An 18,574-nucleotide genomic window follows, 5' to 3' on the forward strand; every position below is an offset into this window, starting at 1 on the left:
TGTGCAAGCGAACCTTGCTCTGCAAAGGGCCTGGGGGGAACAGACTGCAACACCCTCTGATGCTGCGGGGAAGGGTTACCTAGAAAAACAGCCACTCTTGGAAACTGCCAGGTAAGAGTGCCCTTCACTCAGAAGATGGTAAGCCAAAGAAGGCTTGTCCTGAGGGGTTTCTGCTCTCCATACCAGTCCTGTGGATGGTCACCCCTCCCCTGGGCAAGCTCTAGCATGATCCAGAGCTGCTCTGCAGTGGATATATTCCCAGCCATTTACTACTTACTCCCCCCTTCAGATTGCTAAAGTGCTTTTCATCAAAATATCACCACTAAACAAACAAAATAGCAGCATCTCTACAATGTGAAAAACACTGAGTATCATGCAGCTGAGCTTGTTCTCATACCATGATAGCAACCTCCCACCTACTGAGTGATTCCTCAAGCTGCTCAGTTACTTATGTCTTCTGCTGATTTCTTTAGTAGCTACATTGTCTTTTTTAGTTTCCTTCTCCTCTGCAGTCTTGCATCACCAACATCAAAACTACACCTTAATTTTTTTTCTATCAGGCAGAACCATCTTGAACCAAACAGTTCCCTTTAGTTCTCTTCTGAGATTGCAAAGCCACAATTGCGGAGTATTTGTTAGAAATATCAAATCAACTTCCACAAAAACAGAGAACTTGGGAGGTTTGGCATCTACTTCCAAATAAACACAGCACGTAGTGGAGATAAAGCAGAAAAAAAAAAAGTAAAAAAGTAAATCCCTGAAGTGTCACATACGAAGGCTGTATACTGCTCTGGCCTTCTCACCTCAAAAAGGAGTATTGAGAAAGGTGGAGATCTGGGCAGCCAGGATTACTGGTGGTGTGAAAGGTTTTTCCTGTGGGTTGTGACTGTATGGTCTAGGACCGTTCAAGACTTGGTCACTCCTATAAACAAGGAGGATGCAGAGGTCTATATAATTATGAGCACATACAAGCACCGAGTAAAGAGAAAAAAGGTTGATAGTTGCCTGTTTCAGTAACAGGAGCATCTGAAAATCTGTGTGACGGGTTTAAAACTAGCCAAAAGAGATGCTTTTCTCTCCAGCTTGGAGTTAAAATGTGCAACTCCTTGTTGCCATGCAATACAGCTAAAAGTACACCTGAGTTCAAACTTGAGAAAACTGTTTTGTGGAAAAATGACCCATCAAGGGCTACCAGCAAGACACCTTTAACTCTGCCCTGGAAATATGTTTTTAGGCACTGTTCAAGGCAAGCTAAGTGGGTTAGCTGGAATGTGGACCTCAATGCTCTTCAGTGCAATCACTTGTGCTCACAGGTTGGTTTTGGTTTCTTTTTTTTTTTTTTTTCTTTTTTTTTTTTTAATGCAAGTAGTTTAGTCTGAGATCTATCTAGAACTACACAAAAATGTTTTGGACAATTTTTACTAAGCTCACATCTGCTGTGCAGAATGGAAACATTAGACTGCAAGATGAAACAGTAAAACCAACAAGCTTACTGAATTTTTAATTTTGCAAGGATTTGTTTTTTTCCAGAAGAAAGAAACATCCTTCTTAAAGAAGCTGTGTATCTGATGGCAATAAGCTCACTAATTTTCCTGTATAACACCAGGACTTGCCATCAGTACAACTGGGTATTCTGAAGAGGCTTTACATTATTAGATTATCACTGATGCTTTCATAATTAGCACTGTCTTGAATTTATGTTCATCTTCCTCAATGTTTTTTATTCCAGAAATATAGGTAGAGAGGTTCTGGAGAAATTATCCTGGTGCAATGACATGGAATTAGGCTATAAATTTATCTTTGATTTACATTGTATCTTTCAGAACTAGGGTAAAAGAAGCAGAGAAAACAAGATTGCTTCTGGAAAAGAGACCCAAGAAAGAGCAATTCTGAAATACACAGAGATCATATTACCTTTTCTAGTGTCCTTCCTTTTATCTGGTATGTTAAATATTTTACTGCGGTTACACAGTAACCACAAAGTTCGGCGTATATTATATGATACATCTATTTGACAACTCCGTGGAAAAATAAGAACTTTCTCAATTTAAGTTTTCTGTGAGAAAGTATATGAGAAGGTAGGACTGGGCAACAATTTATCTGTTCTGGTTACATTATGGTGTGATAGGCATCGTATCAGCACAGCTGCTGCTGATGAAAAAAATGTTGGTGACCATGATTTACACACTTCTCTGTGAACTATGAAATACAGCAAGTACATGGTCAGCTTAAGCTGAAGGTTTTTAAAACAACCCCTTAGCAGGTGTGTGCAGAAATGCTGGGGGGATATCAGAACTGGAAATTCTGTTACATGCCCAAGTGCAGACAACAACATCCCCTGCTCACCCTGTAACTACTACAACCATTGTATTTGCCTTGGAAGGAGAAAACAGTTGTTAGTAAAACTCACGAGGAACCCAGAAGAAGATCTGGCTGTACACTTTTGCTCATGAATAACAATGCTAGCTATGGCAACTGCTAAAGATGAGCAACACTAGACTGAAGAAATGCAAAATGTACAAGGACAAAATAAAGAAACAGGCTCATGAGTTCATCTTTTAAAAGATCTACTCCATTTCAATATGGTACAACTGAGTAAGTCATCTGAAGAAAAAGTCTAACCAGAGGCCTCAGCTAATATTTTTGGAAGACATGAGCTAAGGGGACACTCTGAAGGTCTTATTTGTCAAAAATAACTGTCAACTCAGCTAATTATGGACTTTTTATTACAGGGTTTTTAACATAATCATGAGGTTATGCCAGCTTCTCCTCCTTGAAGGACAACTTGCGCTGAGGAAATGTTTCTGTGCACTGGCACGGTATGCCAGAGCATGGTCCCAGCGTAATGTACGTCCACTTGGCTCACCTGCACAGCATGCTAAATAGCATGATTCTGTGAAACAGGCAAAAGCATCATGGGTGTATTTACAGTAGGTTATTCTGTAAGAGAAATGTGTCACTATCAACACAAAATGCTTTTAAAACAGTTTTTCTAACTGGGGAAAAGATTTATAACACCATCATCCTCAATTGTGGCAAAGAGCATTAAGGCTGACGGGATTTTCATTTGGAAAACAAATCACAACTCAAGGAATCTTGTTCCATAGCTTATCCTCACCATTACAGATTTAAGTCCTACTTCTAGTCTTCTGCCTTTTGCTTCCATCTCACCCCAGTAGATTTTGCCATCTCTTCCCCACCTAGCCTGATGTTTCCTGTTCCCAACAAGCGCTACGGATCATGGTCTGTAGAAAGTGTTTCCTTTCTTTTTATGCAGGTAAATGAAGCCTCCACCACCTTGGTTGGGTCTGCTTTCCTTTCCTTGTTTATCGGGTTACTCTCAGCAACCTCCTATTCCCCATCATCCTAGGGAGCAGCGATGCTCAAAACCACATACAGTCTTCTGGCAGCCGTGTAAGATGAGCCAAATCTAGGTGGAATACAAAATCTCACCCCTTCACTTCCAGCTTCCTCTTGAGTAGAAACCCCAAGACTACAGGTCTCACAAGCCTCAACGGGACAGTGCTGGCTGCTTGGGGCCATCTGACCATGCCCCCATCCTCCCATGTTCAAACTACCCTGAAAGTTCAGGAATAATGAATTCCATCAAGGACCCAAGTGCTATTTTCAAAACTGACTGAAAAGCCTAATTTTTACTTCAAGTGAAGTTTAGCCACAACATGTACAAGCTTAGGAAACTGGCCTTTTGGGATGGAGGACAGCAAGAAGAAGGTGGCTGACACTTTCAAATTTCATTAACTGTAAAAGCCATTTCCAAATTGTGAGTCTCCAAGGCAATCATTTTTTCACCTTATGAAAACCCTGAAACTTCCTCCTACCTTCTACCAACAGTTCAAAATTAGCTGAACCAAAATTTTCAGCCATCCTCTAAAAACAAGTATTCCCAGGAAAACTAACACACGTCCTCTTTTCCACTTCTTTACTATGGAGACATTTTATACAAATTTTATAGACTGTGCAAGATGTTCACATAGTCAAATTTCTCAACTTCTTAAGAGTTTGCACAGATGCAAATATAGCCTGTTTATGCTCTAAGATTCGTGCTGACCACTATAAGGTGCCCATACCTGCAGGCAGAATGTGTGAATTGAACTGCAGAAGGTTAAAACTCAAACTGAGCAGAGAACTTAGAAACTATTGATTTATTAATGCATAATGCACTAATGTCTAAAGAGCATTTTCTGGTTTTTATTTTATTTTTATTCCTCAGTCCCACCATTTCATAAACCATTGTCAAAACTCTGAGATTTACGTTTTCAATGGATTGGTGTAAAAACCTGATGGTATGCTTAAATTATTCTAGTTCATTAATAAGTATTCCTAGCCTCTGTAAGAATCACATGAAACTTTTGAGGCTACATTAGGAAATATGACATTAAATACCAAGATCATACAGTAATACTAGAGAAGGTAAGCATAGTCCTTTGTGGTAAAAAATTGTAAAGAAAAATAATACCTTAGTCGTGGACAGCTTTAGCGGGAGTGTAAAATTTAAATGGGAATTTTCCTAGGCTCTTTACAAAGCCAGAAATAAAAAAAAAAATGTTCTCTTCCATCTTCCAAAAAGACAGAAACCAGGAATTCTAGTTGTCCCTAAAGACATTACATAAAGTTAAAAATATAACTGTTATACTGTAAAAGTTTGTGCATGTACTTATAGCTTGATAACAACAAAAAAAAGAAAATGTCTTGAAAATAAAATTTGTTTTCTTATTTAACAGTGGAAAAGAAATGGCTGGGTGCATTCTAGCAGGGAGGAAAGAAACAGAATAATTCTCAGAAGAAAGCCTCAAGCTTTTAATAGATTAAGTATGATTTTCATATTGGATTTCAAGTGTTCATATTAGTACAGTAAAATTACCACTTTAATGCCAAATGTAGAGGCTATTAAAATACTGTTATGTGAATTCTAAAACAGATTTTGCTATTTTTACTACAGGAAGATACTCTCTAATTCTCTGGATCTCATATTCACCAGTTCTCAAGTACTCTGTAATGACAGACATGCACGCATCGGAAATGCCAGATTAGCTGCAAGGGGCCCATTGCCCAGCCCAGCCGGGTCTGCACCAGGAGTGCCCCCCCCTCCGCAAGTCATCCCGCCTCACTCAAAAGCTAACTTTCATTTAACCTGGAACTAGATGCACAATGATCCCTGTAACCTTATTCTCATTAATTTTGCTGGGTAAAGCAATCAGGGTAATCTTCCTCCCCGTTCCTACCCTGTGGCTAAGCCTTGCAGTGCCACTCCCCGATCTGTCTATCTCTGAATTTACAACCAGGAGAAATCTCCCAAGTGAAGTCTCCTTCGCTTTACCTCCTCCTTGATGCCTGTAAATCTTCACATGAATAAATCAACATTTCAAAAACTGGCTGAAAGGTGGTTTTAAATCGAAGTTTTTGGCAGCCTCTCCTTACTCTCTAACCATGATAACAACTCAAATGCTTTTAAACAAATCAGTGGTGATATTTTTTATACCAAAAGGCCAAAGTTCATCCCTCTGGAATCCAGAAGAGAAGAAATAGCAGCTCTTCTTTTGTGTTAGCAGTACTCAAAATGTGGAGCCAGTAAGTGACCATCTTACTTAAAATGCAACCTCTTTCTCCGTGTAAATACAGCAAGATCTTGCAGAGAACTTGTTTCACAATTTGTCCATTAACTCATGCTATTTAATAGCACTCCACTACATACAATGATGTGGGAATATTAACTATCATCAACAAGATCCAAAACTCACAAATTTGGGTCAAAAAAGGAGACAAATAATCTTTATCTTCTAGCTTTTGAACCACAATTTTGAAAACAAACGTAGAAACCTATTTTTTAATTATTAATGAGAACTGAGATCCTTGCAAAATTCCTTGATTGCAGGGCTTTTTTTTTTTTTTTTTTAAGAAAGTACTATGTTACCGCATTTGTTTCGTGAGAACTGGCAATGCTCGATACTGAAAAATAACAGAAAATCTTACAAACTAAACTCACATGGTTAGTAAAAACTCTGAGCATTAAGCACCTTCGGGGGACTGATGAAATCCCAACTGACAAAAAGATGATCCTTCAGTTCCCCACCTATCTCCAGGTAACATCTTCCTTGGCTATTTAAATGTTAAATAGAACATTTAAAAAAAAAAAAAAAAAAGAACAGATGTGAGACAGGGCACAATCTTTTCCTTCTAGAAGTTCAGCTCCCAGAAGTGAGTGACAGCCACCTCTGATAGCGCAAGCCAAGCCCAGAGGGAGCAGACACCAGAGCGGCTGTTGATGGGGGAGGCTGCACTATGTGGGGTTCTCCTGAGGCTGCCCTGCACCCAGAAACAGTCCCAGGCAATGGCCTGGATGGTGGAAGAGAATAAACCTATTAAAATCCACAGGCATAACAGTGGGAGGAAACGCCTCCCAGACTGCTGGAGGACAGTCTCAGAAGCTGGAATGATTTGGAGGGATGAAATCCCTTGCCAAGTTTCATATAGCAATATGGTAAATGCTATGATAACAGACACAGAGCTTGGCAAACACCAGGTTAGTCTGCAAGGCTTTTTTTTTTTTTTTTTCCTTGTCTAGTCAGGCTGTTAGTTTTACAAAATGTCATATTTGTTTGTTAGTTGGTTAGTTTTAGCCCAATTAATTAGGCATTTTAAATCACCTGAGGTCTTTATAAACATGAGCTACTTAACGTGGGTATGTGAGGTGTGCAGGAATAATCAGCTCAACTGTGACTAGAAAAGTAACCATTAAGCAGAAAAGCATCTGCGATACTGTACAGCAGAAACTGAAATATGAAGTACAATATGGTTGCAAAACAGATATTTTTCACGGTACAGTGCACAAAACACCCAAAAACCTTCCTGGTCTCAGCCAGGTGCGCTACACCCAGCTTGGACACTGCCATCCCAGAAGAGGTGGGAGGCAGCTGGAAAACCCAGGGAAGCTCAGCAAGAGGGGTCAGAAACCTAGAAAATGCTGTCTCTGAGAAAAAAATAAATCAACCTTTGTAACAACCTTTCAGCTTGAAAAAAGAGCTGCTGTAATGGAGCAGTTTTGTTTTCCGTGCCGTAATGGAAAGGAAATGCTAGGCTTAAATTGCAGATGGAACAATTCAATATCCATTAAGAAAGAAAAAAAATAATAATCCTTTCCAATACAGCAAAAAGGAAAAGCACTGTCCAGAGGGAATGAGGAATGCCCACTGCTGGGGGTGTTTAAGGACAGATTTGGTAGGTATAGCAGCTCCAGATTTAGAGGCCAAAGGTATACAGTCTAACCTTTGAATTCACTTTCAGCTCACTGCCCCCAAGACGTGTGCAGCACACTCACAGCTTCACCATAGCCTTCCGAGGGGTCAGGATTTCAGCCTATATATATATCTGCTGCGCTCCTGCAGTGGAAAGGTTTAGGAAACAAGCAGGGAGATTAAGATGCCAAAACATAAGCATCTAGTGCCATTTTAGCTGTCAAAGAGCATCCAAGGAAGATGCATAGGGCTGGCAGGTTGGACAGACAACCTACATGAGATCTGTGACCCTCTGGAGCAGCAGCTAGTGGCTAAGAGAGGAAAGTCAGGCTGGGATGCTAGGAAAATTCACAAAAAATTGCCCTGCTACATTTATTTCATAGGCCTCCATGACAGTCTTCATCTCAAAGCCAAGAACTCAGAGGAGTTATTTTTAAAAAATAGACTAAGCCAAACAAAACTGCTTCGTAACAACTTTGCCTTTTCCAGAGTCTCCTGTCCAAAAATTTTAGCAGGATGCTGACTGTGTGCACTGAGGGCTTTGATTATCTCATGCTGCTTCCCACAACCAACAGTAATTAAACAAGAATGCATGTTTACATGGTGACACTATATAAGTTCAGCATGGTAGCAGTTTAATAAAACTACATCCCTCCTATGTCCTTCCAGGCACTACTGACTCAGGTTCCTCCCTGCATGTTTTAACAGTTGCCTTGAATGAACCTGAGCACCACAGACAGCAGATGGTACCACCTGAAGATGTAATAAATCCAATCTGAAAAGATTTTAGTCCTCCTCTATTCTGCCAGTCCTACTGGTATTGTGTCATATTCTTGATTTAATTATAATTGATTATAGAAAGGGTTTTCGTTTTTTTCAGCCTTGGGAAAAAAATTAAAAATTTTAAAATTACACATTCCAAAAGAACATTCTCATACAAACAATAGCTGACTAACTTTTTTTCATTGTAGATGTCTGTTTCCCTTGTATTTAGAAGCTTTCAGATTAGGCTAAGTGCCTGCTGCATCTCAAAGAGGAACAACCCCAGTTCTGCAAAATTCCATGAAAAGTGGCTTCCTCATGTATTGTGCAGTGGTCAAATCTAAGAGTGTCTTTAAAACAATTTTCAGTACATTTCAGTGAGAAGATTTATGTACATGATTAAAAAAATGTATATTTTTCATGGTTTAAATCAAAATGATTGTGAGTATAAATTTTGGGACAGGTAAACCCTCTTTTTAATGGAAAACTACATGTTATTTCTCTAAAAAAAGGTCTGATTTTCCCTTCGTACATTAAGTAATTTCAAAAAAGCTACATATCCTTGTTTAAGATGGGACTGTATTATACTTCAGAATGAAAGTCCATTTGAAATTGAGGGGGTGGAATCTGCAAGCATAAAAAAAGGCTTTTTTGTATTGCTGTTGAGACGTATCAGGCCAACAAAGGGGGAAGCAGCTGCATATCCTTCAGTACCGCAAACAGAGGGCCCTAGGGGCCTTGGACTGTCTTCCCTGTATCACCTGTGAGGTGGTCTGCCACTTAGGAGTTGTCTTTTCCCAAGGACAGCATTGCTGCAGCCAGACTCAGACAGGGCAGCGGCAGGGACAGAGCTTGCTTACACCAAGAAATGCAAAAATTAAATGCAACCGGACTGGTTGTGTAACACCCAGCCAAAGAATTAATGTGGAAAGTAGGAAAAAACCAGAAAGCTATTGCCCACATCTATAAACCAGCTAACCTGAAGGTGTCTCTGATAGCATGGCTCCCTTGACAGCCACCAGCTTACCAAGAGAATCAAGGAAATTTTGCAAGAAAGGTAATCTATAAGAACAGTCATGTAAGAAATTCTCTTGAGCATTTCTTTTGCTTGTAAAAAGACCATTTAATCCATATATTTCAGGTAAAAGCAGATGACCTTTTTTGGCAACGACACCCAAAGCCATTAAAACCAAAATAGGAGTAAGGAATTCACTTCTCCTTCGCATTTTTAGCAGCTTGGGCAATGGAAATCTACTAAAATTTAAAATATGGCAACAACAAATTTGTGGGTAAAATGCATTCATGTGTAAAAACACTAAAAGGCAAAAAATTAAACTACTTTTATTTTTGTTGACAGCCCATATTGCTTTCTGAATTGCTGCTTAGTAAATGATTCAGTATTTGGCTTTCAAACACTCCAGGCATTTTTTCCCCTTTGAACTGAAATTTAAAATCAGAATACAGAGGTTTTTGTATCCCACTATTTTTATTTAGAATACAAACCCACTTCTACAATGGAGTTTCTTTTGCATATGAGAGTTGGTAAAGCTTCATTTTATAAATTTTAAATTTTTAATTAAAGAACTTGCTCAGAAAGAACCACACATATTCCCAGTACTTGTTTGTCCAAGTCAGTTTTCATATCAATGTTTTTTAATATAATAGTCTAAACCACATTTTTATACGTGCAGCTGAACATATACACATATATGAAAGCTAGAAGATAATTAAGCAACTCCGATTTGGGATGACAATTTTCCCAAATATGCAGCTGCTTCTGGAAGCATATAGAAATCCCTATTCAGATAAACATGTACCTTAAAATTTAACAAGGATAAAGAAGTTTAGCCTGACATATAACCTAGATCATCAGCAATGCTGTCCCCCACCCATTCATTTTCATATAATACAGTTCCCTAGGATCTCACTGGATCTTATGACAAATGAAGCACTAAATGGTTTCGTTAATAATAATAATAATAAAAAAATAATAATAAGTAGTATTTGAAGACATGACATTCCACCAGACATTTTGAACATAAAGCATTTGCTTGGAAAAGCAGACCAGGTGATATGGCTGTCACTGTCTTGTTCTGCTTTTCCATGGTTCCTTCCTTCCTGAAACTGAGCCACTGATGAAAATTTCCTTGTAAATATATAAACTATCCATACCAAAGGTTAGCAGTTTACACTGTAAACTAACAGGCTTAATTTTCGAACATAACTGGGCAGTATTTTTAGGCAAGCTCATTAATCATTCTGAGTTAGCAACAAAGCTAGCACCTTGGAGGCAGTGGAAGGGAGGAGGCAGGCCTCCTCCTAGTAGAAAAAGCACGAAATGCCAATGGTCCTCAGCCCACAGGAGTGCAAATACCCAGTCAGGTGCCACAGGAAGGCTCAAAAGTGAATTAGGAATGAAAATTCAGATAACAAAAACAACGCTCAGAAAAAGCAGCCATTTCATTAGTCTAGTTCAGTGTCTGAGCATGCACGGGTTGTACTTCCCAGAAGGATGTTGAGCAAAAAACATCCCAACCCTGACAAATGTTCTGGTTTGTACAGGACTGATAATGGATGTAGTAAGCTGGAATAACACCCCCTTTAGTGCCCCAGAGGGTGCTGCACTCATGCTGATCGCTAGCCTCATAAGGAATACTTTAAATGTGAAACATCACCTGTCATTTCTCACAGCTCTGCTTATTTAAGATACTACCAGGCATGCACACCCTTACTAACTTGAATAATACCAGAGGGGAAAATACGGTATCTTAATGGTCTCTTCCTTGTCTCTTGGTGCAGGTAAAACTAACTAGGTGGTTGGACGACAGGACACCGGTAATGGTATCCTCTCTAAAATGGAAGGAGGCTGGCAGAAAAGCAAACCACACTTATTCATTTCAGACACACATCCCCATCAACTGCAGCGTGCGCAATCCAGGCTTTTCGCATTATTCATCCTGACTCCCACATTTCACTGTTGCCTAAACCCTGCCAAAGTGAAAAGACACCCTATCCAAAAGGCAGAGAAGCAAAACCTAGAAGTGGTACACAGCGAACTACTTCGTAACACAGTGTTTAATTAGAAAACATTGATCTTTCTGAAAGATATCATTTGCGCTGCGTATTACAGGCCTCTCATTAAAAAGAGGTAACCCTCCCCGTACATATATTTCAGAATTTGAAATGTCTGACCTTATTCAGAGTATATTTTTTACTAGCACAAACTCCTTCTTGAAGTCAAATGACACCTAGGATGTCCCATGTATATACCTTCTTGGCACAGTGCGTGAAGCTTGCTGCTAGTCATGGGACTCCCTAAACCCATGCGTCCTATTTTGTGAAAGCACTGCCACCTTGAATTTAACTTCTGTGACTGGTAGGTGGGGTGGGAGAAACTGCTCTCAGTTTCTGTCATTATTCTCTTGACGGTTCTTAATTTTTTTACTGGGGAAAAAAGAAAGAAGTCTCATGTTTGGTACCTCAGCAAAAGCAGATATTGGATTTCTTTCAGAGACTAGCTCTCAGCGACATCAAGGGGAGCTCTCCTCAAATCCTTTGCAGGCACTGGACATCTCTCTGAGCTGCAAAATGCCAGCGCTAGCTCCTGCTCTGGCCTTTGGCAAGTGTCTTCAGCGGTTTAAGGCTAAAAGACACGTTTCGGAGACTGAAGCATGAGGCTGCTGTGTTCCTCTGGGGCAGCACTCACTAGACTGTGTGGGACTAAGCATGGGATGCCGAGAGATATTGCAAACCTGAAGAAGAGCTTATGGTGATGCAACAAAATGCCAGGCACCACGTTGTGAATGCGCCCAGGCTTAGAAACATAGCAAAATCTTTTCAGGGTGACACAAGTCACACATAGAAGATGGTTGCATCTCATAAATGCTCTGGGAGGGAAAATCAGTGCAGCAAACAAATGGCCCCCACCCTTCAATTGCCCCCAAAGGACAGCCATTAATTTATTGATATCTATTTAAGACTTTGTAAAAGTTGTCCACCCTATATAAAAGATACTCCAAAATTACAACGATGCAGTAGCAACAAAAAAAAATCCTAAACCACATCAGTAGGAATCACAGTACTTAGAATGGAGGGAAAGGTCAGAAAACTTGCAGAAGCAAGAGAACAGAGAGGTGAGGAATGATGTAGAAGGAAATGAACAGTGGGAAGTGATTATTACCTGCTCCAAATACATCTTCAAACTCAAACATAGACACCAATGCTTTTCTACCCATATTCCTGAAGAAATCTTACAAAGCCTGCACAGTGGAAAGCTCACTTGCATGCTGTTGCAGGTCCCAAGTGTGCGCTCCCTGGAAGGTGTGCCAATACTGCTCTGGCCAGCCCCACAGCACGTGGAGTCAGCAGCAGAGTTGCTACCGCAGCATTGTCTGGGTAGGTGACAGCACCAGAAATTCCCACGGGTGCTATTGTTCTTCAAAGATATTTTTAGTGAGTATAGGAAAAAAAAGTACAGGTTTTTTTGCAGCTAAGTTGGCAGGATTTACAGCCAGTTACACTGTAGAGAGCTAATACCTGCTTCTGTTAAATGCTGAACTCTTAATTATTCCTATTACTGTCCCACAAACCAAAGAAGTCTTTGAAAATGAAGGAACCACCATCAAAAATACTTTCAAATAATAAAACAAAAAATGAAGCAAGCTTCCCTGGGAGAGAACCCAGAAACATTCTCCCAAGAAGATTCTAGAGGTGTTCTTTGGCCTTAAGTGGTGAAATCTGTTAAAACAGAGGGCGCAGACACCAGTGGGGCCAGAGGGGCAGGGGGTGACAGTGCCATGACTGATGCACAGCTGCCTCCTTTTATTACGTCCCACTATCAGAAGACAAACCTGAAAAGGCCTAACTTGTCCTTCACAACTGAACCACAGAAACACAACACACTGCGCCATAGCCATGGAGCTGCTCCCCACGCGTGCCTGCCTCTGAACAACACAGCAAGAGGCATGTTTGGTGCCACAGGTCTGAATGTTGTTTGCCATTTTCACAACCTCAGGAGCAAACGCACGGACAAACTCAAATATCCACATGAGAATCCTCTTCGATTACAAAGCAAGAGACCATTACAGGACGGTGTCAATATGGAACATCTAAATGATTTACACAAAAGTCATTTCAATTAGGGAAATAGAACAATCCATTAAATATTAGCAGTACAATGTTAACGTGATATAATGAGACGGAAAGAAGCAACTGAACACACAACAAAGTTAGGTCCTAATGGATAAACACAGGAAAGGACAACCTGTATTTTCAGTTTATCATGATGTATCTAGGCATTACAGCACAGCTGATACACAGAACTATTTGTAATGTCAGTAAAGTCTTGCAGCATCTATTTAAGGCATAAAGTAGTGATTAACAGAGAGCAGATGCTTAGTTGTTGCAAATCAGTGTAGTTTTAGTAGAAAGTCAATAGAACTACATTAAATTATAGCAGCTGGAGACAGCATTTGAAAAAGCATGGAGCTCCTAAGTTGTGGTGTGGTTATTTGAAAAGAATTCTGCAAAAGAAGTTGGAAGAAACAGGACTACATTTTACTATTTGATTTAAACTCCAGAGGTTTTAAAAGTGGGAATGTAAAAACAAAAGGCTCAGAAAACAAACATTTGGCCATGGTATTTGACTTGAACAGCAACAACTGAAAGTAGCTGCATTCCTTGTCCCGCACAAAAAGCAACAGGAATGATTAAGCTTTAAAACACATATATGCACACACAAGAACACACATAATCATCCAAGAGCTCAGAACTACATCAGGATCACAAATGTGTAAGGCAAATAAATACATTTAAAAGGTTCATCTGATACCACATCAGGGAAGGTTCAGGGTAAGGTTAAAACATTTCTGAAAGGGAAAGCATTCCCCTTCTCCAGCCAGTTGCAATGTTTCGTTTTCCCAGAGCAATGGAGGTGAGCAGAGCAATGATGTAGCACGCACGAGGGTACCCATTCTGTTAGCGGACTAAGAAAACCTCTCAGCTCAGAAACTGGATTTTGCACTTAAGAACACCACTTGCATGAAATCCTCCTGCTTTTACTGGTAAGAGCACTGGAAGAAGCCAGCATTGCAAACACAACATTGCAGCTATAGCAACAAGCAATTAAACAAGCTTTTCAACAGACTAAACAGTATTTTCTTTCTGGTTTTATAACTTCATGGTCAATTCACCATGAACACTTTACTTGTCTGTCTGGTCATTAATGTCTCAAAAGCAATCTCCTGTTAATGTTTCAACCAAGAAAACCTCATTCCAAGAAAAAGAAAAGTATGCGTATACAGGGAGACCACCACAAAAATTAAACTTTTTTCTCCCTTTTTGGAAATCGGTATAGAAAGATGGAGCAGAGCCCAAGTTCTGGCCTATTAAATCAAGCACTAGCTCTTTATTAGTATGGTACGATATAAAATGTTACAACCAGGAACCCAAAAGCATTAAAATTGAGATTTAAAACACCTAACAACTTAGGCCCTGCAACAGTATCTCTGAGTAATGTCCAGACAGCACAGGAACTCCAGTGGAAAGTTTCCTTGATTCTTTTTGTTGACAGTGAGGAATTTTTTAAAAATTATTTTTATATTAATGTCAGTAAAAACACACGTGAAAACCAAAATTGAAGGCTAAAAAGAGGATAAAACATTCTGCATGGTTGATGAAATTTAACCCTGTTAATTAGACAGCTTCATTTCACAGTCAGTAAGAGCCTAATATTACCCTAATAAATGTATGGTTTTTTTGGAAAGTGTCATGCATGAACACAACTGAAATTGTGCCTTTTTTTTTTTTTAACTTTTAATGACATCAAGTTTAGTATCTGCAAAAGAAATCACTGTTTTCTCAAAGTCAAGAATTTGAGACGTTTAGAATCTATTGTCTAGAGCATCAGGGCAATGGAAAACTGTTGATCTCTCCCAAGTAGACTAAATAATGTACACATGAATTCTAATGCTCAACAGAAGTGCCCAACCTTAATGAATTAACTTAGGTAGGTAGGCAGTTAATTATCCAAAGCTTTCTTTGCTTTCCTAGCTCTTTACCATTTTTAAACTCCTTTCCTAGAGTGAAAAAATTGAATTTGAAGGAACCAGCTAGCACAGACTCTTTGAGAGCTTCAGGGGTCATCGTGCCTTCCTTGCCACTTCACGTAACTTAATTGCAGCATCAAGACACAATCCATGGATGCAGGCTTCATTGACTGACCCTACGACTTGGGTGTGAATCCAGCTTTGCTAGCAACACATGCTGGGAAGCTCCATAAAATGACAGTGAAGGACAGAGCATGAAACAGACACAGAAATGTGTTTACACATTCAGGAGGAGCAGGGACCTTCTCCAATCCCTGTTTATTTGGATTATTTTTGAAAAATAGCACTAATATTTATGAAGTTAATGTGCCCTGTAAGACACAGTTACTCAGCATAATGATGTTTTTTTTTTTTAAGCCCTGCTGGTCACATAGTTTTTCTCCATTAATTTTTGTGTTTGTTTGAAATGTTTTTTTAACTTCTCTATATAAATCACAAGGTGAGGAACTGGGGAAAATACACTCTCATTTTCAACTTCTTATATTTTCTGGGCTGTCTTGTGACTGCCACCTTGATACTACACAATCACAGCCTGACCCTGCACTCCAGGATTTACTGAGTGTTTTTTACAACCCAGATGGGATTGGCTGGAAATTTTACTGAGTATGTCCTGAGACATACATGTGTCAGTGGGGGAGGATACTGTGCAAGTGGAAGCGTGAAGAAAGCATGGATGCAAAATCCATTTATAACTAAGAATAACTAGCAGTGGGCGATTGGTGACCAGCCTATGGGGAAGTGTCTGGTGATCATGAGAGGTCAGGCAGCACTCTGTTTTAAGCCTTATACATAAGGCAGATCAAAAAGGTGTGTGACAACGGGGACCTGGTAAAACATGGGGGGTGTTGAAAGGCTGTTGGGGTTTTTTGATAGGAAAAAGGAAAAACAACCTCTGTGTTACACAAACAGGACTCTTGAAAAGCCACAGAAATATCCCATACTTACTTTTATCTTCCTGGTTTTCTTCTGCTGCTTTGCCTTCCTCCTCCTCTTCCTCTTCCTCCTCCACCTCCTTCTGCTGTGCTTCTTCGTGTTGATCAGCAGCACCAACCGAAAGGCTCTGGCAGCAGTGGTTGAAGCCGCTATCCCGAGGCAGAGTGAAACTTCGGGGCTTTCCCCCATTCCCATTCAGCACTTGCATCCGCTCACCCTCTACGAGGGGGAAGGGGCCGTAGTGGTCTTGCAGATGGCACTTCTGGGTGGGCAAGGTTGACTGCCGCCGGTGCTCGGGGGAGACCACGGCTGCCTCGGAGAACACAGAGTCCTCCAGTGGCAGCGTCTGCAGGTAGTGGAGTCCTGAACTCGTCAGTGGCGTCTCTATGAGGTCCTGCCAGGAGCGCCGCTGGCTTGCCGTCTTGCGCACTGGTGAGTCGGTGGCGCTCCCCGCCACCTCTGGGCGAAACTCCTCATGCGACGACTGTGACTGGGAGGTCTCCGTCGATGAGAGTCGGCTGTGTTTTGGCTCCACATAAGGGCTCGCGCAGCTCATCTACAATGTCAGCAATGGAGCAATCTTTAGATCAGTGTAGACTGAGACCTAACACTAGTAACAATCATGTAGTTGTCATTGTCACTGATGGCATCCAGTTCAGTAATGAAGGCACAAATTTACCTGATTAACCTGCCCTGATCCTAACCTTAAGGCATGCCCGTATCTACACACCACACCTGCAGGTCAAACACTGAAACTTATTCATAATAAGTACATTTATTATGTCCCCTAGTGTATAAAATAAGCCAACACAATTATTTGCAGAAAATGCTGCAGAACATGGCACTACAGAAGCCACAGAAGAGATATGCCTGGTCCACTAAAAATGCCTGTTTTCATCATATCTTGCTAAACATTTCTTCAGAATCGTGTTTGCAATGCTTCAGTGCAGTTCAAAGATCTATGATTTTGAAAGATAAGGTATTGCGTTCAAATGAAACACCATAAACACTCTTTCCTTTGACTTTCCCAGTTTTTCATTGAAAATTTTTGCATTTAAAAACCCTGTATTTAAGGAAGATGCATTATTTAACACTGTCTGAGTATACAGACATGAAAATTAAAATTGGTAGCAAAGAATAAGTTAGAAGTCCATACTCTGATTTTATACCAACAACTGCTTCAAGAAGAAAATAAAACCAAATCCCCTTTTGTTCTAATTTACAGAGAAACCTACTTTTTCACAACAACAGCACAACTGGTATCACTGTTTGTGATGTAAGACAGAACATTTCCATGTTGGCATTTCTCTGAAAATTCAAGTGTACTTTGTTACTGTAAAGCTTCACAGCTCATGGTAGGAGCCTTAGAGAAGAGTCTGCGTTGTTACTGAGGTAACAACATTTTGTCAGAGAAGTTGATAAGGGGGCAGTGAGGGATTGCATGGACGCATAGGGGTCCATCGTGCATGAAGAACAGGAAAAAAGATTTCTGTAACTTAATCTAGCTTGTACAGCAAGTGGGATTATAAATCCATATTCTCTGTAAATCGGTGGAAAAAGTTAGCAATGCATGTTACTTAACTTGCCTTAGGTCAAGTGCTGACTCAAAAAATATACTGGAGAGTGCCACAACGTGTGCATGTGCTGGTTTTAAGCAGGACAATAGGTAAAAGTGACACTTCATATAGTCATTCCTGTAGACAGTTGCAGGTTACTTACTGAAGGAGGCCGTGGGTATGTGTCGTACGGGGGTGGTGGGCTGTCTTGTTTGGGTGTTGATGGAGTGTCAGCTTCCTCCTTATCACTCTCACTCCAGTAATCTGCAAGTTACATACAGATCAGATGAAAAACTACCAACACATTTTGATACTCTGTATATCAGCGACTTGCTTTCACAAAAGCAACTGGGAACTCCTTACTTGGTGTTACTGAGAGTTAAATACTAGTGAATGCCGGCTCTGTAAACTTTAGCTGCTGTAATTTAGAATTGTTTAAATCCAGAGAGGGAAAATTCAAAACACTTTGGGATATACTAAGTCTAATGCCCCACTGCAGAGATATTAAACATCAACCTGCAAATGAGCCACAAATTTAACTCTTGTACACACCTTATAAATACAACATGCATGAAGAATACTCCTAATGCAAGTATCAGATTTCCAGATATTTATACAGCCATAAAAATAACTATGATTGGACATACATTGGCTGGAAAATACTGAAAGTATTTGTTGAACAGAAAAGATGAAAAATGTAACTTGCTCAGTCTCATTGACTGCAAGTAACTGTAACAAATATAATTAACACCAACTGGCAAATCAAACAAGTAGGGGTTATCGCACACATGAATAATCAGTGCTATTTTGCTACCCATTTTCTCCATTGCATATCACCAGTTACCCAAGCTTTTCAATTCGATTTCTTATAACAAACAGCTGCATTTAAGATAAGACAGAAAAAATTTGTACCATATAGCTGCTTCACAGAAAAGCTGCTGCCCTGTTACCCATGCAAGAACAT

The 18,574-nt window shown here is 40.0% G+C and overlaps 1 protein-coding gene across 5 annotated transcripts in view; it reads right to left on the reverse strand.

The window, feature by feature from the left end:
• The window catches only part of CNKSR2 (connector enhancer of kinase suppressor of Ras 2), a 220,769-nt gene that overhangs the window by 26,875 nt on the left and 175,320 nt on the right, over window positions 1-18,574 (reverse strand). For all 5 annotated transcript variants that reach the window (XM_055703082.1, XM_055703081.1, XM_055703079.1 and 2 more), the window contains 2 exons: window positions 17,774-17,874; window positions 16,067-16,610 (listed from right to left, as the gene is read on the reverse strand). In XM_055703082.1, coding sequence (XP_055559057.1) covers window positions 16,067-16,610; window positions 17,774-17,874 — 645 coding nt within the window. The remainder of the gene's footprint in view (window positions 1-16,066; window positions 16,611-17,773; window positions 17,875-18,574) is intronic.

The sequence above is a fragment of the Falco cherrug genome, chromosome 2 (genome assembly GCF_023634085.1).
Source record: "Falco cherrug isolate bFalChe1 chromosome 2, bFalChe1.pri, whole genome shotgun sequence".
In the NCBI taxonomy this organism is placed as follows: Eukaryota; Metazoa; Chordata; class Aves; order Falconiformes; family Falconidae; genus Falco; species Falco cherrug.